Here is a 22804-nt window from a genome sequence, read left to right on the forward strand (position 1 = left end):
TCTCACAAGAGGAAGGAATACTCTCTATCAAGGAAAGGAATCATGAAGACTCTACTCTCACTCTTCTGTCTGGTTACTTACCTCACCTGTGCTCTCAGGTATGTTACTACACTATCAAATCAATGTTACTTTTCTCTTGTACATGCAGTGCTAATGGCTGGCCAGTCTCTCTTGACATGGCTTGTAATAAAGCTCTTTCTGCAGTTGCTTGCTCTTTTGAGTTTACCAACAATGCAAATGAGGATCTTTATCTACTCAAACGTAACACTCCTCTTGAAGGACTCAGATCTCAATTTGTCTCTGTCTCTCTTGATGGTCATCCATTACAATATGAAGGAATCATCATGTATAGTCTCCCTCCTACAAAGGATGAGTTTGTTCTCTTGAAGGCAGGTGAGAGTATTTCTGCCTCAGTCCAAATCACTGATGCCTTTAGCATTGATACTGATGGTCTCTACACTGTACAATACAGTAGACCTTTACAGTATCTGTCAGTGAATGAGATGAGTGCAATGTCTCTTGATCAGCTCAGGGAATCGGTTGTACGTAAATCTGTTCACATTCATTTGGAAGACACTTCTCTTCTCTTGAAACCAAAGGAGGAAGGTGATGCAGAAATTGAATACACTGTCCACCTTGAAGCCTGCGGCAGTGCTACTTTTAAAAATGGTGATGTTAACAACAGTCAAACACTAGATGCTCATAAGAGGCTCTGCTCTGGATGTGGTAAAGCTAAAGATGGAGTTGGTAACAATAATGTATATCGTACATGGTTTGGTGCATACACATCTAGCAGGGCTAACACAGTTAAAGGTGTGTACCAGGATATAAGAGATGATATAACAAGCAAAAATTGCATTTACTACAATAATGGTCCACTTTGCCGCTCCAATTCTTATGCCTACACATACATGACTGGTACTACTGTGTACCTCTGTACCATATATTACAGGGATCCAACATATTGCAGTAAGACTGGTGAGAGCAAGGAAGGTACACTGCTTCACGAATGGTCTCATCCTTATGGCCAACGTGATGATGTTGTTTACGGTCGGTCCAATTGCAAGAATTTAGCCAAGAGTAAGCCAGATGATGCTGTCAGGAATGCTGATACTTACCTGTATTACTATTGTGATCTGCAGTAAGGAGCTCATCAGCTAAAAGCCAAGAACTTTAGGACTCATGCAACACTATAGGACATGCACAGTTTATTTTTGCTGCTTTAGGCCTTTTTGCTTACATGTAAATGTTACATTTTTTGATTAATTAATATTATTCTTGGCTTTAATAATAAAATGTCATAAATTTTCAAGAACAAAGTGAACAAAGTAGAGTATCAATTGTTAAAGATGCTTGCTGAAATTACAAATTTGCATAATCAACAATTAACATGAATTAAAAGACAGAGAAAAGTTAATGTTTTCAATCTAATGAACACAGGATAGCCTCTATACTGAGAACAAGTTGAACAGCTTATAAAGGAGGCATACTATACTGACACAGCACTATTCTTTGAAAATAAGTTCAGGCTGAAAATATCCCAATACAAATTGGTTTACAATGAGGGAAAAGAACAAACAGTATTACCAGTGTACTTCATACAGCATGTATCATAGATGAACTAACTTGGAAGACACTTCAGCTGTTGAAATTCTAAGTATACAGTCATATAGGTTATACAAAGAGTAGACCTTTTGTTCATGTCGTGAATCTAGTTTTAATTGCCAATTGTAAGAATTTGGCCACCACTGCATAGATCAATGAACTGATCAGCAATGAAAGTAGAATTCATAATCATCAATCATAATATAACTACAGTAGACAATCTTTGAAAAATTTTTCTATGAAACTTGCTCATAAATTAATATTTACCTGGGCTAATTTTTAATGGAGTTGCTTTAAAATTTGGTGAATTTAAAGTGAGCAGAAAAACAACAGACAATGGTAGAGCAAATGAACAAGCCTGCATTAGTGAAAACCTAATCACATTTGTACCAAATGTAAGTATCAACCATTAAATTATATCAAATAATTTATTTATTCAATTGATTAACAATTAATATCATTAGTGTGCGAATCAAGTACACACCTTCAAACCACACTCCCTATCTCCTCTCTACTAGTTATGGTGCAGCTGTAAAATCAGGTTTCGTTCCTTTCTGCTCCGAGTAAGCCTCTGCATGATGGGTCTCTTCTTTTGGCTCAGCCACACTGACTTGATCAGGGAGAGGCTTACGAGGCCCCATCTTACCAGTGGGGTCATGGGGAAGCATGATCTGTACTTTGATACCTAGTACACCTTTTAATAGATAGGGAGAGAGGGAGAGGAGGGAGAGAGGAGAATCAATGAAAGACACAGCAACACTGGAGCCTGTTACTTGTAGAATATGTCACATTTTTGTCATGAAATAAAATAAAAATGGAGTCATTATTGCAGTTTAGGGCCAGGTAAGGTTCACAGTTCACATACAAGTGTTATACTTTTACACTAGCTTCTTTAACTGAGCCAGCCCTGTTTAATGGGCCAGCACAGTTTCATTTGATGGTGTAGACAGTAACCAAACTGAGCTGAAGTGAGCTGAACCAAACCAGGCCAGCATGGTTAGTACAGCAGGGCCAGCTCAGCCTGGCTCAGCACAGTTTGGCCCACTTATGTAGTGTAAACGTAGTATAAATTGTGTGAGCCAATCTATTAGTGCTATGAAGTTGGCACAAAAATGGTCAAATTTGGATTCTGTGTTGCCTTTTGTGGAAAACTTAAACCAGACTTAATTCTTTCATCAACAGAAATCAGCAGCAACAGAATAAGCTAAGTTAGGCCATATTCTTTACATGACATGTACGTGTATACACAAAAGCTAGTTTTGAGACTCATTTATTGGGTGAAATACAGAAATCATACAAATTACATACATCATCATCATTCATTATATTTACCTTGTCTGAGGTGAACGTGTGTCACTGCATTATCAATGTAGTGTCTGGTTGGGTTGCCAGCATGAATCATGAGACCATCAGTGAACTTCATACTCTTTGCCCTCTGCCCCCTCAGCTTACCAGAGACTATTACAGTGCATCCTTTAGCTCCAGACTCCATTATGAACCTCAACACGCCATAACAAGCTCTAGGATAATAGTAAAAATAGTAATACGTTAACAGTAGTGGTCCTAGTGGATTTTTACATAATTGTTGAAGTTGCTTTAAAATGGGACAAAAGTCCTTATACTATAGATAGTACGGTAATGGGCCAAATTTTGCCAAAAATAAAAAGGTGTCAATTCTCCATTTTTATTACATTTTTAGATGCATATACATGTACTTATGTTGCGTAGAAAGTTTGAGCTGATTCCAATCAAAATTAGATTTTTTACTAATTCTTAAAGTTGCTCCAAAATCGAGCTCAAGTCCCTGTACTATAGTACAGGGATTTTGACCAAATTTCGCCAGAAATAAAAAGGTGTGAATTCTCCATTTTTATTACATTTTTAGATGCATATACATGTACTTATGTTGTGTAGAAAGTTTGAGCTGATTCTTATCAAAACTGGATTTTTTACTAATTCTTAAAGTTGCTCCAAAATCGGGCCAAAGTCCCTGTACTATAGTACAGGGACTTTTGTCAAAAAGGCAAGAAGAAAATTCTCACATTTTTAAATGAAAAACCTTCAATTTGAGTGGCTTTATCATAATGATAATAACAACACAATTCTTGTATTTGGTCCTCACCTCCTAACGGCTAGTCCTCCAATCAGTTTATACCTCAATGACTCACACTGGGCTATGGCACAGAGCCCCCTAGCAGCAACCTTCTCCGCATACAACTAATGGAGGGAGGGAGGGAAAAGAGGCTGGTAATTACCTGATAAATATGGCTACTTTGTAGCATTTTAAAGATATTGGGTCATTGGCATCAGCTCATTATTATTGAACTCATTAATTTACACGTCAGTGATGTCACTTTAATTATTATTCAGCGTTTTATCAATATCTCAATGTACGCTATTAAAAGCAGTCTTCTCACTTCAACAGTTCCTTCGGGAAAGCTAAACCTCTTCTGGACAACAGCCGTCAGCTCACGTATCCTACGTCCTTTCTCTCCCAACACATTTTGTGTCCTCGTGGCCAGAATTATAATTTCTGTTCTAGTGGGCGTCACACGGACCTCCACACCACTGTAGCCATCTTCGGCCAACTCTTTGGAAAGGAAAGCGTTTAATTCAGCTTTAAAAACACCATCAGCGACAAACTGAGGAAGAGAGAGAGAAAGAAAGGACAGATGATACAGTAATTAGCTGCGGACAGTGGGAATTCATTTACAAACAATGATAATACTAAACAATAAAGATTTAATATGTTTTTTAAAAGATATAGTTTCCTATACATGGAGACCGTTTTCAAGATTAATACAGATACAACTCACCTTTCTTTTTTTGCTCAGGGTAGACATATTGTTAACCAAAAGAAAGGGACTACACGAGGGAAGCTGGAATGAGCATGCGTGAACAAATCAATTAATTAATGGGCGTGGTTTTCTAGTTGCTTTATGGGTGTGGCTCAGTCTCACTGCAGCAAGAAAGTGAAATTAAAGAAATCAAGAAAGAAGAGGAATTATGAGTTTCGTACAGGTTAGACCCAGTTCTGGCGGCGGTAGTGGATCATTAGCAGCTGAGAGGACCCCATTCTATGGCGCCAGAATACCAGACGAAGTGAAACTGATGTTCAAGGCCATGAAAGGCAGTGATGCTGCCACTGTCAAAAAGATACTGAAATGTATATTTATTAACTAGTAGATCTACCCAATCTTTATAAACCTGCTCTTTTTCCCTCCTTATTAGTTGTGAGTCAGTCGTTAGAGGCTTCTTCTTCTTCTACTGGTGATTCTTCTCTCTCTGAGTCCTTCCTCTCTCTCTCTACTCCTAAATCAACTGAAGAGACTAACAGGATCATCTACTCTGGACTGGCTCTTTTAATAAAACTAGCTATACGTCATCCTAACCTGAAACAAGAGGTAGGCCTGGATTATTACTTAATTTATTTATTTATTTTATTTTAGAATTTCAAGGATGATTTGGCTCAGATTAAGTAATGCAATACCTTAATTGACTTAATTAATTAATGATCAATTAATTAATAATAGGATTCCTGCAGAAGTTATTACAGATATTAGCAGCTTAGTGTTTGGGAAAAGGTACAAAATAACATATTATTTTATTTTAGAAATTTGGCAATTTTCACCTCAAATTCTACATTTTTCTGTGTAGAAGTCAGAGAATCAAAGAATCTTTAAAAGAGAAGATGGTTAGATTCCCTCAACTTGAGTCCCTGAAATGGAGAGTTGATGTTACCATATCAAACAGGTTAGGAGGAGAGGGGGTTGGTCAGAACCTCTTCTCATCACTTGTAATATTACAAGTTAAAAATTGAATTGGAATTTTATTTTTTTCAGTTCACTCAATCGGGTCCTGGAGCCTTCAGTTCTGATGGAAATGAAACTATCAAACGGAAACATTAAAACTTTTGAGGTAACTTTTCTACATGTACTTATGTTGAGTAGAAAGTTTGAGCTGATTTCAATCAAAATTGGAAGCTTTAAAGCCGCTCCAAAGACCATGTATGGTCATGAAGAAGCTAACAAATTTAAAGGTTATTTCTTTGCTGGCTAGAATACATGTTCATATCTCTATTGTAAAGGATTATTATTATTATTAGGTATCAGCCAGCCGGTTTCATGAGCTAAGATACAGTGTTGCTTTTGTACTCAAAGAAATGGAAGAAATGGAGAAAAGAAATATCATTAAACGAGACTGAAAAACAAGAATAATAATAATTATTATATATTATTAATTAATGATGCAGCAATTATGATAAATAAATAATAACACAAAACACATAAATATGGACAACAACTCAATAATATACAGATCAGTTAATTAACTAGTGATTAATTAACAACTAGTTAATTAACCACTAGTTAATTAAGATGGGAGTGGCAATATTTCCTTGAGTAGTCTCAGCCGCTCCCTCAATGAGGTACACTGCAGAAACTCTAGCTTGCTTCGTACAGTCACGGGCATGGCATTAACGAACCACCAGACCCAAAGGGGACCATCGTGAGAAGTAGGAGGATCATTAATGTTTGGAGGACATGTGGTCATAGCTTGGAGTATCATTAACTGGAAGAAAATAAAATAATAATAATAATAATAATAATAATAATATTATTATTGTTAATAAATATTATTATTGTTAATAATAATAATAACGTACTCTTGTGAAAAGAGGCAGTGCTTGTAGCCACTTGTTGCAATGCTCATACACTTCAACCTGGAGGGCATCAAGTGATTCTAAATGAAAGACAATAATCATAAGAACATTTAATTGTTTTTGAAATGGCCGTAACTTGAAAAATTGAAGTCGGAATCACCTCAAACTTTCTACACAGCATAAGGGCATTAATATGTATCAGAAAATTTAATAAAAATTCAGGGTGATTTCGCAGCCATTTTTTGGAAAAAAACCATGGGCTATAGCCTTGGGAATTTTCCAGAATTTTGGCATTTTCTTGAAATGGCCATAACTCGAAAAATTGAAGTCAGAATCACCTCAAACTTTCTACACAGCATAAGAACATCAATATGTATCAGAAAATGTAATAAAAATTTGGGGTGATTTTGGACCCATTTTTTGGAAAAAACCATGGGCTATAGCCTTAAAAAAATAATAGCAATGATCTCAAAATAATAATTAATTAAAAAATTTATATTATCTCACCTTGATCTGGGTCCACCTCGTCGCTAAGGAACTGTATCCTAGCAACAGCGTACCCATCCCTAGTGCTCCTCTCTATTACCCTAAACCTTCTCTCTCCGACTGTGGTAACGAGACTCCGCCCATCAGGAGTGTACTCCAATGAACTGATGAATAACACTGTACCATAATCAACATAGGTATTACTATAAAATAATAATAATTATTATAAATTAATAAAATAATTATAAAAATTAATAATAATAAAATTTATTTAAATAATAAAATATAATTGTTGGTGATATTTAAATTGTTTCATAATTTGGCTAATTTTTTGGTGATTTAATTCGACAAATAATTCACAAATAGTTAAATTAAAATTCCTCCAGTGTATTTCATGCAGCAATTAAAATAATGATATAACAATTATCAAACAATGAGAATTATTTGTTAAAAAACAAAAACAGAAAAATACTGTGGTTTTATTCTAATTAATGGAATTAAAGCTAAATATTACTCCTTAAAAGCAATTCCTTATAGCAGGAAATTTTGGAGAGAGTTAAATTTGGTGAGTTGCTAAATTTTGGGTATTGATGAATTTTGGTGAGTTTGTGGCCACGTGTCATTGAGCATGCGCATAATGGCTGAAAATGATGGATTTTTCTTTTTGCAAATGTCTATCAAAATGCCGAATTCGCCAAATTAAACTACCTCTAAAACTTCCTTCTATAGAATATTCCCTCCTATTATAACTACATGACTCCATCTTTTTCATAACTCACCATTCTCTGTCTAAAGGGGTACACATCCCAAACCTCCGACTGTTGGTCTCAATGCAGCGTCTCATCATGAGTCTGTACTTTGGTTCAAAAATATGCAAGGGGCAGGTCATGGCTGGGAAGGTCATCGTACACACGAATATCGGGAGAGGCTCGTCTTCAGTAATACCAATCCTGTTATGAGAGGGGGAGACAGGAGAAAATGACATATACTATGTATACAACATAGCAAGATGCTTTCATGGCCCAAAAATTTCATCCAACAATCCATTTTGCTGTTTTAATTGTCACAATTTTTCTGCCTTTTGGCCATATTGGACCGTATTGAATTAAATTTTACGGATGCTTTTTTCATAAATTTTTAATAAATTGCAAAATTCACAATAATTTTGGGCCACAAAAGAGTCTAGTACATGTACATGTATTAGTGTCAGGTAAAAGGGGCGGGTCAGTGGGTGTGGTTACTTTGATAGCCTTATTCTCTCTGCTACAAAGACTGATTTCTTTTCTTCGTAAAGTGTCGAAAATAAATGTTGAATAATGGACTCCAAAGTAACGTCAATACACTACAATAATAATAATAATAAATTAATAATTAATAATGATAATAATAATAATAATAATAAATTAATAATTAATAATGATAATAATAATGAAAAATTAATTAATTACCATTTGTCCTGATGATTGTGTATGCTGTATAAACATCTAAAAATAAACAAACAAATAAATAATAAATAATAATAATAAATATTGATATATACAAGCAGATGTACCTCTCCCAGTGAAGCCCTGCAGACAGGACAATATGGTGAATGGTCAAAGAGACGAGCCAAACAATCACGACAGAACGAATGACCACAAGGAACTGTCACTGGCTGAAACAACAAACTAAAGAATAATAAATAATAATACTTGATAATTAATACTTTAAATAATAAAATAGTACTAACATGTATAGGTCTCTGTATTAAGGACCTGTCCTTAATACAGAGGTGTCCTCATTTCAGAGGTACTTTTGTATAGGCTTGTACCAATTGGGACATTACAAAATGTCCTCATTATAAAAGTGACATTGTTATTCTCATTATAAAGGTGTCCTCATTATAAAGAGGTTCTAATTATGCTAACTGGCAGTTCTATTCATTTCATTTTGTTATTCATTTTCTCAAATTAGCAATGAATAGATACACCATTGTGTTTTCCATAAACAATTACACACTATTAGTACTAGCATAGACACATTGGCACACAAACACTCACTGCACTATAATGTACTGGACTACAGTATAGCTAGAAAATTTGGTGGTCTAAAACTTTGATGGTTTTGATATTGGCGGTCACTTAATTTGGCGGTTTACTATCTTGTCTTTTCTTTAAGCACACTCAGCTCTTCTTCAAGCTGCTCCTTGGCAGTCTTTGCCCAGTCTTGACTTTGTGACTGAAATAGTGAGAAATACTGCCATTTTTAGTATAATGAACCTGCCCATAAAATTGCAATTATTATTGACGGTTATAATATTGGCGGTTTTATTTTGATCCGCCAAATTTAATTCTCAACCAAATGTTCCGGCTATACGGTATAATGTACTGGACTATAACATACACAACTGAGTATAACTCACTGAAATGACTACTATAGCAAAGGAATTTATAGAATTCATTAATGTACAGTAGAGTCATTACTGTACTGATACAGTAACACTACTGGGTCATGCTTCCTATGTTTGGTGATTATGCAACATTATGCAATAACCACTAATAACCACTAATAACTATTAATAACTACTAATAACCACTACAGCTGATCACTAGAGGCTACTACAGGACAGGTTATAGTTTAAGTGAAAGTCACTCAACATTGATGACAGCTGCAGCAGCAGCAGCTGACATTAAATACAATGTATATATCCTTTGCTAATAATCATTAGACACAATTGAACTCCACATCAAGCTCAAGCCCCTCCCCCTGTCCCGCCCACTCTTACCCGGCACACAGGACACAGTCAAACTCTCCAATGTCCACTCCGTTGTCCCCCAGCGGTAGGGACACTGGTGGTCTACTGGACGCTAGTCTATTGTATTCTTTAAACGACTGGACAGTGAGAGAGAGGATGGACTCCATCAGTACCTGGGTATCAGCAGTGCTGTATTTATTAGCCGAGAGTAAGTTATCTAGTGCCTAACAATAATAATAATAATAATTTCAATTAATTAATTCATTAGTAACGTCAGTTATAAGTGAAGTGAAAGTGCATTACATTCTCAATATAATTATTATATTCATTTCTTAATAATACAATTACATGTCCTTACTTGGCAGACACATTGGAGTTCTCCTCCTCCTAAATACAGTGACAGGAGATAGGCTGAAGTAGCTTCTTTGTGTTTCTTCATCTCAGAATGAGCTCTGCCTCTTCTGTAATGACCCTAAGGGGGAGAGAGAGGGAGGGACGTGGGTGAAGGGGTCATATTATGAATAAGTGGGACACTTGTATGATTATTACCGAAAATACTATTAATTAAATAAAAGATCATTAAACAGGATGGCCAGTCATGTTCTCATCACTGATCATGAGCAGCTGCCTGATCATGATCATCCGCCCGCCCTCCCTCTCCTAATCAGTAAATGAGTACAAGTCCATAACCTTTACTGACCACAGAACATGTAAACATTATAGGCAGACATGATAAGTACATGTACATATTGAACAACACAAGCACAAGTCCATGGCTTTATAATGTGTACTGCTAAAAATGTACTTCCTTATTAGCTCATCCCTTCCTTTCCTTTACCTTGGGCCAGTATGGGTGCAGTATGCAACAGTGTTCAGCATTTAATAAAGCTTCTTCAGTGCTACCCAGAGCAAGATAAGCCCGTGACATGTTACTATACACCCTATGATCAGCAAAACCTGAGAGAAAGAGAGAGAGAGGGGGGAAGAGAAAGAATAGGTCATTACTCATGATGTACATGTACATAGTAAATGTAATAATTGATGTGCAGCTAATGATGTAGAGTGGTCAGCCACCACATGTCAACTAATTAGCATAAGCACATGTGTGGAGTGTGACAGGACACATGTGTACTATACCATCTCTCTCCCCCCCTCCTCTCTCTCTTCCTCCCTCTCTCTCTCCTTACCAGTCTGTAGTGCCCTGTTATAATGAACTAGGGCAGTTTCAAAGTTATTAGATTGAGCGAATTGATTCCCTCTCTCTCTCTCTTCGCAGCAAAGACTCATCTCTGCCGGACAATGCTTGAACAAAACAGTCTGCAAGATAAACGTCGGCTGTCGTGACGACTCAAACCCCATCGGAACCCGAGGGTGAGCCTCTTGGCAACGGGAACAAGTAATAGTTTGCTTTTGAGTGTCGGCCATTCTCTGGGTACAAGACAGGCAATGGGAGTGGCCACAAGGGAGACAAACTGGTTTAATCATATGACCCTGACAAGTTGAGCAGGAAAGGAGAGAGAGAGGGAGAGAGGTTGAGGAGGGAGATGAGTCCGATGGAGTGCTGGTATCTGTTAGTGGTAACATTCTCGATAGCTCTTCTTTCATCTTAACCACCATGCTCTTGCTGTGACTGCTACAGGTCGCCATTGCTAGTAGCTTCTGTAGGATATTGGCTCCGCGGGCTTTTAAGTACTGGCAAGGTTTTTGAGAAGGAACGAGGCTCGGTAGTGGAGTCTGTCTGCTCGAGGTGGCCTGCGGGCGGTGTCTGAGTGAAGTTCCTTCAGAATTAATGACTGCTTGATAAGGAGACGAAGGGGCCGCTATAGACATACTAGCAGGAGACTTTTGTGACCCTCTCTCTACCTATCTCGAGCTCTGTCTTTTGCAAAGAAACTTTAAGGAAAGAGAAGATTATTTTTGTTATATAAGAGTAAGCTCCGCCTATTTTTACATAGCCCCGCCCATATAGTAGTGATCTAATTAACTGATTTAGTAGAAAATAATTATTTTATGTAAATAGAACTTTTACGGTATAACATCACACAATGATAAAAATTTGAATAGATATCATAGAAAAGTATGTTAAAGATTAATCATCTGCAGTTAATTGTGGGCCTCCTTTATGATAATTACCACTGATATCAGCACCACTAAAGTCAAATCCAGGATTCTAGTAAAAATTAATAATAATACCAATGATTATGTACATGTACTTTTAATGTACTACTGACTTCTTGTACTTACTTCTCTTTGAAATCTTTCCAGTGTCAGTTTCTTCTCCATTTCATTGAACACCAGTGGGTCACACTCATACTGTCCTATTAGCAAAGACTGCCAGCAGTTGGAGGCTTCTCTACCTGACTTAACTAGGACCAGTCTGATCAACTTCCTGTCCTCTGTATGATAATAATAATGATAAGGATATGGCCAGGTAAATATATTTTTTAAATGTAATGAAGATTGTAATAAAAATGAAGAATTCCCTCCTTTTCATTTTTGGCAAAGTTTGGCCAAAGTCACGGTACTAAATGTATTTTTAAAAATTAAAAAAAATATTGAGTAGCATTCAGTTTGTTTCAATTCGTCAAAAAGTAATGAAAGCCAGGACAAGTAAGAGGAGTGACTTATCAGTATGTATGTGTATAGTATACTGGCATTGCTACTGATCATGATAGTAAATAATAATGAAGAGCCTCCTCTTATACTGTAGCAAGTGCCACGTGCTTTGGTGTATGTATACTTCTCTCATTTGTTCTCACTCCTTATTCTCTCTATCCCTGAGAGAGGTTAAGGAAGCACAGAGGCTCTCTCTAGATCTCTTTTAATAATAATTTGCAGCTTGTTAATTGAATATATTATGGGCTAATATTAATTTTGGCTATGTTATGAAGTGAGACTGTCATATGCTTATAAAAATTTATACTATTATTTTCTCCTATTATGTTATATGTACCTTGCCTCTTATGCTAAGGCTAATTATAATTACTATAATTTAGCTATGAGTTATACACAAATACATATTGTCCACAGCAGTGCTAACTAGGCCAAGTGTCCTGTGATTACTAGTAGATAGTAGGTCTATTAGGCAGTTTGTTAGCAGCCAAAGCACAATGCCAAGTTGTGAGTATACAGACAATTTCTAACTAGGCCATGCAAGTATAACGGATGCAGTCCTGTGATTACTAGTAGCAGATTTATTCAGGCAGTTTGTTAGCAGCCAAAGTACAATGCCAAGTTGTGAGTATTCCATTCATTTTCACAGCTTCAGTTGCATCAAAATTATACTTGCTTTACTTCTGGTATTGACAAGGAGAAGGCTTTGTTTATTGGTCAAATTTTAGTAACAGAATCTTCAATATTTTTAGAAACTAGGTATTCTATAAAAGTAGATGATCAGATCACATTTATAAAAATCTACAAAAGAAAAAGAAGGAAAACTGAGAAACATGAAACATGTCGTTACTTTACAGTCAAGTCAGCATGTCTTTTAAAATACACTGTGCATCTGTGTATGCATGGGTTTACAATGTGACCCAATCACCAGCTACTGCTCATTACTCAGATATAAGTTGTTTACAGTGCAGTGTATCCTTGTACTGAGGTACTACAGTATAGTAGTCATGTGTAATAGGAAAGCCAACTAGTCACTATAACTTGGACTGACACCTCAACTGGACAATACTCCATTCAATTCTACAGCTTCAGGTCTCGTGCCGGAATCATGTCATGCAGCTAGCCTCTGATTGGTCAGTTTTTGCTTAATTGCTAATGAATATTGATGAGGTACCTAATAGTATATAAGGAGGTGACCAGCAGCAGTCAATCACTTCTCACTAAAACAAGAAATCATCTCACAAGAAGAAGGATACTGTCTATCAAGGAAAGGAATCATGAAGACTCTACTCTCACTCTTCTGTCTGGTTACTTACCTGACCTGTGCTCTCAGGTATGTTACTACACTATCAAATCAATGTTACTTTTCTCTTGTACATGCAGTGCTAATGGCTGGCCAGTCTCTCTTGACATGGCTTGTAATAAAGCTCTTTCTGCAGTTGCTTGCACTTTTGAGTTCACCAACGATGCAAATGAGAATCTTTATCTGCTGAAACGTGGTACACCTCTTGAAGGACTCATCTCTCGATTCATCACTGTCTCTGTTGCTGGTAGTCCTATTGAATATGATGGACCATTTGTTCATCGTCTTCCTCCTACAAAGGATGAGTTTGTTCTCTTGAAGGCAGGTGAGAGTATTTCTACAACAGTCCAAATCACTGATGCCTTTAGCATTGATACTGATGGTCTCTACACTGTACAATACAGTAGACCTTTACAGTATCTGTCAGTGGATGAGATGAGTGAATTGTCTAATGGCCTAATAATGGAATCAACAGTACAGGAATCTATTCACATCTATTTGGAGGACACTCGTGTTCTCCTAAAACCAAGGGGCCCAGAGGAAACAGATAAAGTTGACTACACTGTTAACATCGAATCCTGCAGCAGTGCTAGCTTTGTCGGTGGTACTGCAGCAAACAACAAAGGAACACTTGATGCTCACAAAAAGCTCTGCAGTGGGATCGATAAAGTAAATATTGGTAATAATACTCTGTATGTGAAATGGTTTGGGGCTTTCACATCAGCAAGGGAAACAAAAGTAAAGGATGTCTATAAGAAAATAAGGGATGGATTGGCAGGTAAAACAGTTACTTATGTGAATGGTGGCTCACATTGTGCACCTAGGATGTATGGCTATACCTGGAAAGGTGTCACTAAGGTTCATGTTTGTGATCTTTTTTATACATTTCCTGTTTCTTGTGGAAGCCCTGGTACTTACACCAAGGAGTTTGGATTGATTCATGAATGGAGTCATGCTTTTGGTTACACTGATGATGTTGTGTATGGCTCCTCTCAAAGTCAAGATTTAGCTAAAACCAATCCTGATAAAGCAGTTAAAAATGCTGATAGCTACGGATGGCATTACTGCGAATCTCAGTAACTGGATCAGACCATTCATCAAAGCCAAGAACTTAAGATTAGGACTCATGCAACACTATAGGACATGCACTTTTCTTTAATAAATAATTGTAATTAATTATCACATTTTCGATTTCTTGGCTTAATAAATAATAATTTTCAAAAATTTGTACAGTACATGACATTGCGAGCTTTACAGAATGCACCATTGATGCACTGATATTGATGACCTCAAACTTTAACAGGATATATCATATTCATTTACATATGAATCATGTCACTGTTCATGATATTAGCCAGCATGAGTCAAGCTCTTGCTTAACATTATTTTTGGTAACAGCATTGATGCTGTGATTGAACTTCATAATTAGATCTTTGTTGTGTTTTGTCCATAAAATTCAAATCTACATAAACCAGCCACAAAGTACAATGTCTTATGACATTTTGCTCCACTTGTACTTCTAAATTCTCCAGCTTCATTAGTATGTGCTGATTAACTACCCTCTCCTCCTGTTATCTGTCTCTCTCTTTCTCTTTTCTGGTAAGTATAGGAGCTCGTTTTCCCGGTATAGCAAGGCTGCAAAAGTCATGGCAGCCATATTGTTTTGGGGTGAATCCTACTTAGTAACGCTACCGCATTAGTAATAGTACAGGGACTTTTTCTGATTTTAGTGAAACTTTTAAAATTTGTAAAAAATGAAATTTTGATCGGAATCAGCTCAAACTTTCTACACAGCATAAGTACATGTATATGCATCAGAAAATGTACTGAATTCTCTCCTGAGCTATTTTCCATGACATACCCTGTACTATACAAACTTATACTATTTTTTGCTATTCCTCTCACCTAATGTCCACACAGACTCATCGGCAACAATATTTCCCGCCAATTTGCCCTGTAAAAGTCACGTGATCAGTATTAATAACATTATGTTACAATACCTCGAATAAAAGCTCTCCAGAGACCCTCAGGCTCAATTTAGAAGGTGTTATATTAAATTTGATGTCCTTGCTCCTGGTCCCTTCCCTAACGTTCACTTCAATGAACACCTCGTCTATAGTCTGGGACCAGGAACCCCACGGGGTAGCACATGGAACGAGACCAGACTTCTCGTCAAAATGAGCCATTTTATCATTAATAACTAGCACCTTTATTAACTTTATGGGCGTGTCCAATCAATTAATTAAGTGATCTTGATAATTGATATTCAGTGAAATAAGTGATTAGTGCAATGATATTAGTTAATAGAGCTCAGCTCATATATAGAACAGTTCAATAGTTTGATAGTAATTTATTATTGTCATTATTCATTATTTATAATCTAATGGAGTTGATCATTGGACTGGAGTGTAATGAATATCGGGGAGAAGACATCTTTACTAGTGGTGGACTGAAGAGGGAGAGAGGAAGGGAGAGAGAGGAAGGGAGAGAGAGGAAAGTTAACTTATACATCAAAAGTTTTAAGACAATAAAGTACACCATATGAGTGCTTAGTTATAGAGAAAGAAAGAATATCAAATTCTGAGGTAGTTTTAGTTCAAAAGACATTCCTATATCAAATTAAAGGTCTCACTGTAGCTCAAATTGACCTATTAACTCTCACTCTATTGTAGAAGTACTGTACATATGCACATGTACTTCAAGTTTACATGAACATGCAGTACATTATGTTATAGTTACCGTTGATGTGAATAGCTTCCATTGCTTCCTAGTTGTGATTGAAAAGCACTTAATGATAAAGGAGCTGATAGCCTTCTGGAATATAATAAACAAATAAATAAACAAACAAATAAATAAATAAATAAATAAATAAACAATACTGGTGTTTATTAACCTTTCATTGATCGTGGTTTGATTAGAAGTAGGAGCAACTGACATTGGAGCACTACAAATAGACAGAGATACATTATAATGAACATTCCATACACTGTACTCTATTGTGGTTATAGTCTATATACATGTAGAATAGAATGGGATTAAAGGTGGTTTAAATTCAGTGAGCACAAAAATAACAGAAACTATCCTGCATACAGCACATGGTGATTAATGTCACTCTTCTTTACAATGGACTGTTACTGATTACAGTATCATTTACATGTACATGTACTGAACTAACTCTTCATGTCTTGGAGAAGCACTTGATAATAATCTTGAACTACGAATAACACCTTGAAACAACAACAACAACAATAATAATAATAATAATAATAAATTAATAATAATAAATTTAATTACCCATCTTCCCATTAATGGGTGGTGTCCTTATACTCAGTCTTCCAGGAGGAATCAATGAATTTAATACTCTCTAAAAGTAACAATACCATCAATAAATTATACAATTATCATCAAATAATCCTCTCATTCACATGTACCAGCCTCTCATAAAACACATGAACTATAGCCCATGGTTTTTTCCAAAAAATAGGTCCGAAATCACCCCAAATTTTTATTACATTTTCTAATACATATTGATGCCCTTATGCTGTGTAGAAAGTTTGAGCTGATTCCGACTCCAATTTTTCAAGTTATGGCCATTTTAAGAAAACGCCAAAATTCTGAAAAATACCCAAGGCTATAGCCCATGGTTTTTTCCAAAAAATGGCTCCAAAATCACCCCAAATTTTTATTACATTTTCTAATACATATTGATGTCCTAATGCTATGTAGAAAGTTTGAACTGATTCCAACTTCAATTTTTCAAGTTACGGCCATTTTAAGAAAATGGCAAAATTCTGAAAAATACCCAAGGCTATAGCCCATGGTTTTTTCCAAAAAATGGCTCTGAAATCACCCCAAATTTTTATTACATTTTCTGATACATATTGATGTCCTTATGCTGTGTAGAAAGTTTGAGCTGATTCCGACTTCAATTTTTCAAGTTACGGCCATTTTAAGAAAATGCCAAAATTCTGAACATGTACAAGCTACTGTATAGCGGGTATATTCCGTTCGAGTTTAATTTCGTTCTCATTCCTTGTGGAACGAACATTTTCCAAATGAAAAGGGCGTTTCCTCAATGCCATGTGTACAAAATGGCTGCTCAGAACGAAAATAAAACGAACAAAAATTTCTAATCCTGCTTAGAACGAACATTTTCCCAGACGAAATATACTCGCTATACGGTAACTATACATCCAATATACATGTAACTGTAATACCTTTCCACTGGGAGGTCTCATTGATTCAGTCTCAAGTTTCCTCTTCTCACCTCCTCCTCCTCTTGAGGCCCCACCTATAGCCCCGCCCCTTTCCTGAGCCCTTGCTCTAATGCAGGATAAAACTGCTGAGTCATTGACGGCCGGCGTCATGGCAACAGTTGGTCTCCTAGCAACAGCAGAGGATACAATGGAGGGTGATATGTAGGGGGTACTCTCCCCAGAGCTACCCGACCGCCTTATTGATGATTGGAGTGGGTGTGGTCTAGAAGTGACACGCCCACTTTCTTTTGGAGTGACTCTCCTTCCTCCAGTTGGTGAGGGATGAGTTGGTTCAGGAGGAGGAGGAGGTTGAAATGACCTTGTATCTGATGAAACAGTAACCTATTAATAATAATAACGATAATAATTGGAGAATTCTCTCCTTTTCATTTTGGTAAATTTTGACACAAGACACTGTACTACAGAAATTAAAAAAAAAGATTGAGTAGGATTCACTCTGTGCCAACTCGTCAAAAAAGTAACAGAAACAAGGACAAGAAGGATTCCAAACAACTGATTATACCCATACAAAATGAAAATACAAAATGATAGTCCTACTCTCATAATGCAAATTCTACTCTACCTTATAAAGTGATATGTATTTCCTTACATAATTACATTAAAAGTACAATGTACAGGGACTTTGGCCCGATATTTGAGAAACTTAATTACAACATGTCCTTACTGGAGTATTGGTTCCTCTCATTGGAAAGGTTGTTAATGTATTGACTCGGCCCACTGGTCTATCTGCTAGTGATGGAGGAGCACCACATGATGGTGGTAGGGTCATCGATGGGTGTGGCCTCGTGAAACTAGGCGGAGTCTGTATGGGACCATACCCAGTTCTTAGTATTGAAGGAGGAGGACGTAAGGTAGTAGAGTTTGATGATGAAGGAGGAAAGGAAACAGATCTTGATTCCAAATAAGGGAGGAAGGGAGAGAGAGAGAGAGAGAGAGAGAGAGAGAGAGAGAGAGAGAGAGAGAGAGAGAGAGAGAGAGAGAGAGAGAGAGGTTAAAATGAAAAGAGAAAGGTAGTGTTCTAGTTAATACTTACATTCAATTTAATTTGTCTCAGTCTAGCATTTTCCCTATAAAATAAATTAATTAAGTAATTCATTAATTAATTATACACAATAAGTTACTTTTCATTTAACAATAACTCCCTCTCCTTTCTTTCAGCAACCTCCCGCAACTAATAATGGTTAATTAATAGTTAATTAATTAAATAATAGTTAATTAATAACTAACCTTCTGTATTTTATGTTTTACTAATCTAGTCCTCTGCTCCCTTTGAAATTTAGATACCTAATAAAAGTACATGTAATAAATACATGTGGGTGTGGCATTGATTGGGTGTGGTTTAAATAGTTGCCCATATATGGTCATACATGTAGTCATATACATATGTACTCGTTCGAATTGGAAGATGAATCTCTGTATAATGGACTCAGGAGTGTGGAAATATATCATGACATCTGGTGGAACCTTTAGAGGGAGAGAGAGAGACAACAATCAATTAATAATACTTAATTTTTTACTTGTTTTGATAGATCAACTACACTACATGATGCCTTACATACCAGACAAAACTTCTCTCTCTTGCCTAAAAATACAAAAATCCAAACGTTCATAGATTCATGTCAATACCATAACATTTCCCACAGAAAAGATGACCACACGACGTTATAATGAACTGAGTGTTCCTTCTATCCTTAGGAGGCTCGGTATAGCAATGATTACAATGGATCCAGTCTTTAACATTCACTACAGCTGGCCCTGCTCCCGCCATTTTATTAAAATGCAATTGGATGGGTGTGGTTTTATTGATTTATGAATTTTAATGAGCAATAGTCTGCAAGCTGAAAGGTGTGGCTGAAATGCTTTAATGTATCGGAAGCAAACAGAAAATAGTCAAGGATGTGTCTTTCAAACTCTCTCTCTCTCCTTTCTTTATTGTTGTTATTGTTAAATAGTACAGTACAGTCTAATGATTGTAGTACTGAAGGATTTATGGAACTAAGTTTACTGGTGGCTAAAACTGGCAGTACTAACAACAATGGACCAACTACTGCAGGACTAGCAGAATCAGTAGAAACAAGATGGATCATCACTGAAGAAGATAAGGAATTCAGTAAGAATTGCATGAGTTCACTGACTGGAGTATTAGTTGGAGTTGACATTAGAACTGAAACTGGTAACAGGACTGAATATCCTAGAATAGAGATATGGAGGGAAGCAAAAATGCATTATAGAGACCGAGTATCTGTTGAACTTAGATTATCTCGACACAATTTCACTACCAATGGACTGTATCGTGTTACACTACCTACTCCTTTGAATATTAGGGAGCGGACAGGTAGTGGCACCAAAGGTTACAGACTAGGAGTATATCAACCTCCTGATGATAGAAGTGTTGTTAGATTTTATAAAGTAACTGGAACTGGTCAAATTGGAAGAGTAGCTGATATTGATAGTAATAGGGTTGACAAAGATAAAGATGATGAAATAGCAACAGAAACCTCAAGTATCCTAATACATCCAATTACATTAGGTATGTCATTAATGAAATGTATTTATTATTTTAATGTATTTATAGGTAACAGTTGCAGTTATCCTCCAATTGACAGTTTATTTAATCCAAACAGTCTATCAGTTACTAATGTAATACCAGTCAATGATACAAGAGCTTTTCCTGATATACAGTTCACATGTAATGGTATTATTACTAAATGGATAATTGGTATTACACAGAATCAGGATACAAGCAAACATTATCCTAACATTTATTTAAAACGTTCTTCTGAGCTGATTCATGCACTAACTGTTGATGCTTCTGCTGCTACATCAAGTAATGGTAATGTATATAACTTTACAAGTGATACTGAAGTAGAGTATGGAGATATATTAGTAATCAATGTAACCACTAATAGTAATCCAATGTATTATCAACAATACAATGGACCATTGAATTATAAGCTTGATGATAGCAGTAATGGATTAATACCATTGGAACATAATGACTATCCACTGGTATCAGTTGTAGTAGGTAAGTAATGTATTGTCATTGAGTAGTAATTAATAATTGGCTTTGTTGTTCCATGTAGGGCCAAGTCCATCAATACCAGGAACTCCCTCTACTACTACTATCATTACTACCGATATTATCCGTACACAAATAACAAACTCTTACACTCCAGGTGCTACTACAATAACAACAACTACTACTCATATGAACATAGCACCCACTACCTTGTTGCAGTCTACATCATCATCATCATCATCCTTGATGACCAGGTCCTCCACACAAACTCAATCAATAAACAATACACTTCACATCACAAACACACCTTCTCAATCATCAAATACTCTCCCTCCAACTCTTCCTGCCACTAGTGCTACTCCATCAATCAGTGATGGTACAGTCAGTCCTACTCCTCCTCCTATAGTATCAACCATCAGTAGTACATCAGTTACTGATAGTTCAACCAGTAATCCATCAGTTACACTATCCACTGAAGGTCAAAGCAGTACAGGGAGTAATACACTAGCAGCAGTACTTAGTACAGTATTTATATTCCTGGTAGTTACTATACTAGTAATATTAATAGTGAGTGTATTAGTGTATAAAAGACGACACCAAAAGCTATCATCAAGAGGTAATTATCAAATGAATACACGTTCAACTGAGAAAAAGACAGAACTGAATAACATGTCTAATCCTACCTACCAAGCACAAGGTAATACAATGCATTATAGCTTTTACTATTACTATAGATTCACTAGTGATATCAATAACAGCAATCATTACATACTACATTATAACACTATTACTACATCATTTTGTTATAGATATGGGCCCAGTTCTATATGAAGAGGCAAAGCCAGTAATGAATGGAATAGAATCAGTGTACAGTGATACAATAGTTACTAATGATCGTTATGCAGCTGCTACAGGTATAGTCATAAGTTAGCTTAAATATATTTGTATAAATGTTATTTTATTCCTTATACAGGTGTAAGTCCAATGCCAGCGCTTTATGAAGAACCAACAATAACTATGAAAAGACAACATAAAGTAGAATAATAATAATAATAAACATTAAACCCAATAATAATGAATGCATAATTAATGTTGTATGTCATGCTGTAACTAAATCAGTTTGTTAATCACTACTATGTTTTAGACTATTGATCAAATTGAAAATGAAACTTATAATCTATTAGCAGAAGCACTCTATGTTCCTACAGCTGTATGTTATCTGTAATCATGAATGATAATAATTTAATGTGCTAATGAAATTTAGAATGAACATTTGGGTGGAGGAAAACAGCAACAAGACATTTATTCCACATTGATGAATGAGCAGGTACAAAATACATAATATTAGATATAGTTTATATACAAATGATGCATACAGAATACTAAAACACACATAATTTTATTTTTAGTATTCCTCCACATATTCAAGACTTGATCATACTGGGAGTAATGCATTCTTTATAGAAGATACTGAGTACTGGGAACCTGATAGTAATACTGATGGTATATACCAACAATTATCTGATAGGAAATACAGAGAAATTATAAGACACCAAATAAAGTAAGAGAGAGAGAGAGGAAGACATAATGTCAACAGTAACATGTATGGCTTCATGAATATGTACACATTCTCACTCCAATAGAGTAACAGATTATTTAGGATCAGGACAGTTTGGTACAGTTAATAAAGGAGTATGGACTACACCTACTGCTGGATCAGTCTCTGTTGCTATTAAAACACTTAATGATAATACTTCAGAGGATGAGAGAGTAAAGTTTCTACAAGAGGCAGCCACTATGGGTCAGTTTCATCATCCTAATGTTGTTAAACTACATGGAGTGGTCACCATTGGACATCCTGTGAGTCTGTAGTATTACTAATGATTGTACTCTTTAATAATTATTAAATGTTGTACATAGATAATGATAGTACTGGAACTGATATCTGGAGGTGACTTGAAAGAGTATCTTAACAAATTTAAACCATCGTAAGTTTATATCAATAGTTGGACTAATATCTCTTGTCTCTCTCTTCTCTTAGTCCTGGGGAGTTAGTATTATCATCAGTTCCTTCTATTTTGCTCTCATCTTGTCGTCAAATTGCTTC

General features: G+C 36.0%; 8 protein-coding genes across 10 annotated transcripts in view; 4 read left to right on the forward strand and 4 right to left on the reverse strand.

Moving 5' to 3' along the window:
• The first annotated feature begins 9 nt into the window (after positions 1–9).
• On the forward strand, positions 10–1218 carry LOC105313509 (extracellular protease-like). Its single transcript, XM_011406999.2, has 2 exons — positions 10–98; positions 149–1218. Exons 1-2 carry the CDS (start codon positions 43–45, stop codon positions 1143–1145), a joined length of 1053 nt encoding a protein of 350 aa, XP_011405301.2. The 5' UTR covers positions 10–42; the 3' UTR covers positions 1146–1218.
• A 783-nt stretch (positions 1219–2001) lies between these two features.
• LOC100639069 (40S ribosomal protein S3-like) lies at positions 2002–4499 on the reverse strand. The gene is made up of 5 exons (XM_003388099.3): positions 4422–4499; positions 4023–4247; positions 3728–3822; positions 2938–3125; positions 2002–2299 (listed from the first exon to the last, which is right to left on the reverse strand). The coding sequence occupies exons 1-5, from the start codon at positions 4446–4448 to the stop codon at positions 2124–2126; spliced, it is 711 nt and encodes a 236-aa protein (XP_003388147.1). The 5' UTR covers positions 4449–4499; the 3' UTR covers positions 2002–2123.
• A 41-nt stretch (positions 4500–4540) lies between these two features.
• Positions 4541–5912, forward strand: LOC100640205 (COMM domain-containing protein 5-like). Its single transcript, XM_019999088.1, has 7 exons — positions 4541–4771; positions 4837–5009; positions 5055–5083; positions 5139–5189; positions 5263–5358; positions 5448–5523; positions 5711–5912. Exons 1-7 carry the CDS (start codon positions 4612–4614, stop codon positions 5807–5809), a joined length of 684 nt encoding a protein of 227 aa, XP_019854647.1. The 5' UTR covers positions 4541–4611; the 3' UTR covers positions 5810–5912.
• Positions 5741–11424, reverse strand: LOC100640331 (LON peptidase N-terminal domain and RING finger protein 3-like). Its single transcript, XM_003388106.3, has 11 exons — positions 10673–11424; positions 10324–10442; positions 9844–9957; positions 9516–9709; positions 8304–8418; positions 8200–8235; positions 7993–8093; positions 7531–7701; positions 6773–6954; positions 6269–6345; positions 5741–6174 (listed from the first exon to the last, which is right to left on the reverse strand). Exons 1-11 carry the CDS (start codon positions 11313–11315, stop codon positions 5977–5979), a joined length of 1950 nt encoding a protein of 649 aa, XP_003388154.1. The 5' UTR covers positions 11316–11424; the 3' UTR covers positions 5741–5976.
• Positions 11425–11473: 49 nt separating this feature from the next.
• On the reverse strand, positions 11474–15612 carry LOC100640457 (nudC domain-containing protein 2-like). Its single transcript, XM_003388107.3, has 4 exons — positions 15402–15612; positions 15307–15355; positions 11730–11881; positions 11474–11655 (listed from the first exon to the last, which is right to left on the reverse strand). The coding sequence occupies exons 1-4, from the start codon at positions 15585–15587 to the stop codon at positions 11575–11577; spliced, it is 468 nt and encodes a 155-aa protein (XP_003388155.1). The 5' UTR covers positions 15588–15612; the 3' UTR covers positions 11474–11574.
• LOC109583652 (extracellular protease-like) lies at positions 13220–14549 on the forward strand. Of its 2 annotated transcripts, XM_019999087.1 has the most exons (3): positions 13225–13431; positions 13482–14179; positions 14226–14549. In XM_019999087.1, exons 1-3 carry the CDS (start codon positions 13376–13378, stop codon positions 14336–14338), a joined length of 867 nt encoding a protein of 288 aa, XP_019854646.1. In that variant the 5' UTR covers positions 13225–13375; the 3' UTR covers positions 14339–14549. The 2 variants fall into 2 exon arrangements, with proteins under 2 accessions (XP_019854645.1, XP_019854646.1); XM_019999086.1 differs by having other exon boundaries at positions 13220–13431; positions 13482–14549.
• A 31-nt stretch (positions 15613–15643) lies between the features above and the next one.
• LOC105313510 (probable E3 SUMO-protein ligase RNF212) lies at positions 15644–19474 on the reverse strand. 2 transcript variants are annotated; one of them, XM_019999085.1, is made up of 13 exons: positions 19305–19474; positions 19196–19260; positions 19068–19142; positions 18906–18962; positions 18800–18849; positions 18712–18745; positions 18343–18579; positions 17619–17999; positions 16696–16765; positions 16577–16628; positions 16295–16345; positions 16141–16212; positions 15644–15850 (listed from the first exon to the last, which is right to left on the reverse strand). In XM_019999085.1, exons 1-13 carry the CDS (start codon positions 19444–19446, stop codon positions 15775–15777), a joined length of 1362 nt encoding a protein of 453 aa, XP_019854644.1. In that variant the 5' UTR covers positions 19447–19474; the 3' UTR covers positions 15644–15774. The 2 variants fall into 2 exon arrangements, with proteins under 2 accessions (XP_019854644.1, XP_019854643.1); XM_019999084.1 differs by having other exon boundaries at positions 16141–16215.
• Positions 19475–20385: 911 nt separating this feature from the next.
• LOC109583647 (tyrosine-protein kinase Src42A-like) overlaps positions 20386–22804 on the forward strand; it is a 3536-nt gene continuing 1117 nt past the window's right edge. Inside the window, exons 1-10 of the mRNA XM_019999073.1 lie at positions 20386–20703; positions 20762–21394; positions 21507–21611; positions 21671–21732; positions 21842–21907; positions 21962–22024; positions 22107–22258; positions 22341–22557; positions 22618–22685; positions 22739–22799. Coding sequence (XP_019854632.1) covers positions 20595–20703; positions 20762–21394; positions 21507–21611; positions 21671–21732; positions 21842–21907; positions 21962–22024; positions 22107–22258; positions 22341–22557; positions 22618–22685; positions 22739–22799 — 1536 coding nt within the window. The 5' untranslated portion in view covers positions 20386–20594. The remainder of the gene's footprint in view (positions 20704–20761; positions 21395–21506; positions 21612–21670; positions 21733–21841; positions 21908–21961; positions 22025–22106; positions 22259–22340; positions 22558–22617; positions 22686–22738; positions 22800–22804) is intronic.

This window comes from Amphimedon queenslandica, unplaced genomic scaffold (assembly GCF_000090795.2).
Source record: "Amphimedon queenslandica unplaced genomic scaffold, v1.1 AMPQUscaffold_13290, whole genome shotgun sequence".
Classification (NCBI taxonomy): domain Eukaryota; kingdom Metazoa; phylum Porifera; class Demospongiae; order Haplosclerida; family Niphatidae; genus Amphimedon; species Amphimedon queenslandica.

Excerpts from the sequence above, each read along its gene's own strand:
- LOC100640205 (XM_019999088.1), top strand. The coding sequence starts at position 4,612 with ATGAGTTTCGTACAGGTTAGACCCAGTTCTGGCGGCGGTAGTGGATCA. Across the intron at positions 5,359-5,447 it reads GATGTTACCATATCAAACAG|TTCACTCAATCGGGTCCTGG; the intron begins GTTAGGAGGAGA and ends TATTTTTTTCAG. Across the intron at positions 5,524-5,710 it reads GAAACATTAAAACTTTTGAG|GTATCAGCCAGCCGGTTTCA; the intron begins GTAACTTTTCTA and ends TATTATTATTAG.
- LOC100639069 (XM_003388099.3), bottom strand. The coding sequence starts at position 4,448 with ATGTCTACCCTGAGCAAAAAAAGAAAG. Across the intron at positions 4,248-4,421 it reads CCCTGAGCAAAAAAAGAAAG|TTTGTCGCTGATGGTGTTTT; the intron begins GTGAGTTGTATC and ends TCTCTTCCTCAG. Across the intron at positions 3,126-3,727 it reads GGAGGACTAGCCGTTAGGAG|AGCTTGTTATGGCGTGTTGA; the intron begins GTGAGGACCAAA and ends CTATTATCCTAG.
- LOC100640331 (XM_003388106.3), bottom strand. The coding sequence starts at position 11,315 with ATGTCTATAGCGGCCCCTTCGTCTCCTTATCAAGCAGTCATTAATTCT. Across the intron at positions 9,710-9,843 it reads AACTCCAATGTGTCTGCCAA|GCACTAGATAACTTACTCTC; the intron begins GTAAGGACATGT and ends TATTATTGTTAG. Across the intron at positions 6,175-6,268 it reads CACTGCCTCTTTTCACAAGA|TTAATGATACTCCAAGCTAT; the intron begins GTACGTTATTAT and ends ATTTTCTTCCAG.
- LOC105313509 (XM_011406999.2), top strand. The coding sequence starts at position 43 with ATGAAGACTCTACTCTCACTCTTCTGTCTGGTTACTTACCTCACCTGT. Across the intron at positions 99-148 it reads TACCTCACCTGTGCTCTCAG|TGCTAATGGCTGGCCAGTCT; the intron begins GTATGTTACTAC and ends TTGTACATGCAG.
- LOC105313510 (XM_019999084.1), bottom strand. The coding sequence starts at position 19,446 with ATGGCGGGAGCAGGGCCAGCTGTAGTGAATGTTAAAGACTGGATCCAT. Across the intron at positions 18,580-18,711 it reads TGAGACAAATTAAATTGAAT|TTGGAATCAAGATCTGTTTC; the intron begins GTAAGTATTAAC and ends TTCCTCCCTTAT. Across the intron at positions 15,851-16,140 it reads GGAAGCTATTCACATCAACG|TCCACCACTAGTAAAGATGT; the intron begins GTAACTATAACA and ends CTCCCTCTTCAG.
- LOC109583652 (XM_019999086.1), top strand. The coding sequence starts at position 13,376 with ATGAAGACTCTACTCTCACTCTTCTGTCTGGTTACTTACCTGACCTGT. Across the intron at positions 13,432-13,481 it reads TACCTGACCTGTGCTCTCAG|TGCTAATGGCTGGCCAGTCT; the intron begins GTATGTTACTAC and ends TTGTACATGCAG.
- LOC100640457 (XM_003388107.3), bottom strand. The coding sequence starts at position 15,587 with ATGGCTCATTTTGACGAGAAGTCTGGTCTCGTTCCATGTGCTACCCCG. Across the intron at positions 11,882-15,306 it reads TGAGTCTGTGTGGACATTAG|AGGACAGGAAGTTGATCAGA; the intron begins GTGAGAGGAATA and ends ATTATCATACAG. Across the intron at positions 11,656-11,729 it reads TGGAAAGATTTCAAAGAGAA|AATCCTGGATTTGACTTTAG; the intron begins GTAAGTACAAGA and ends AATTTTTACTAG.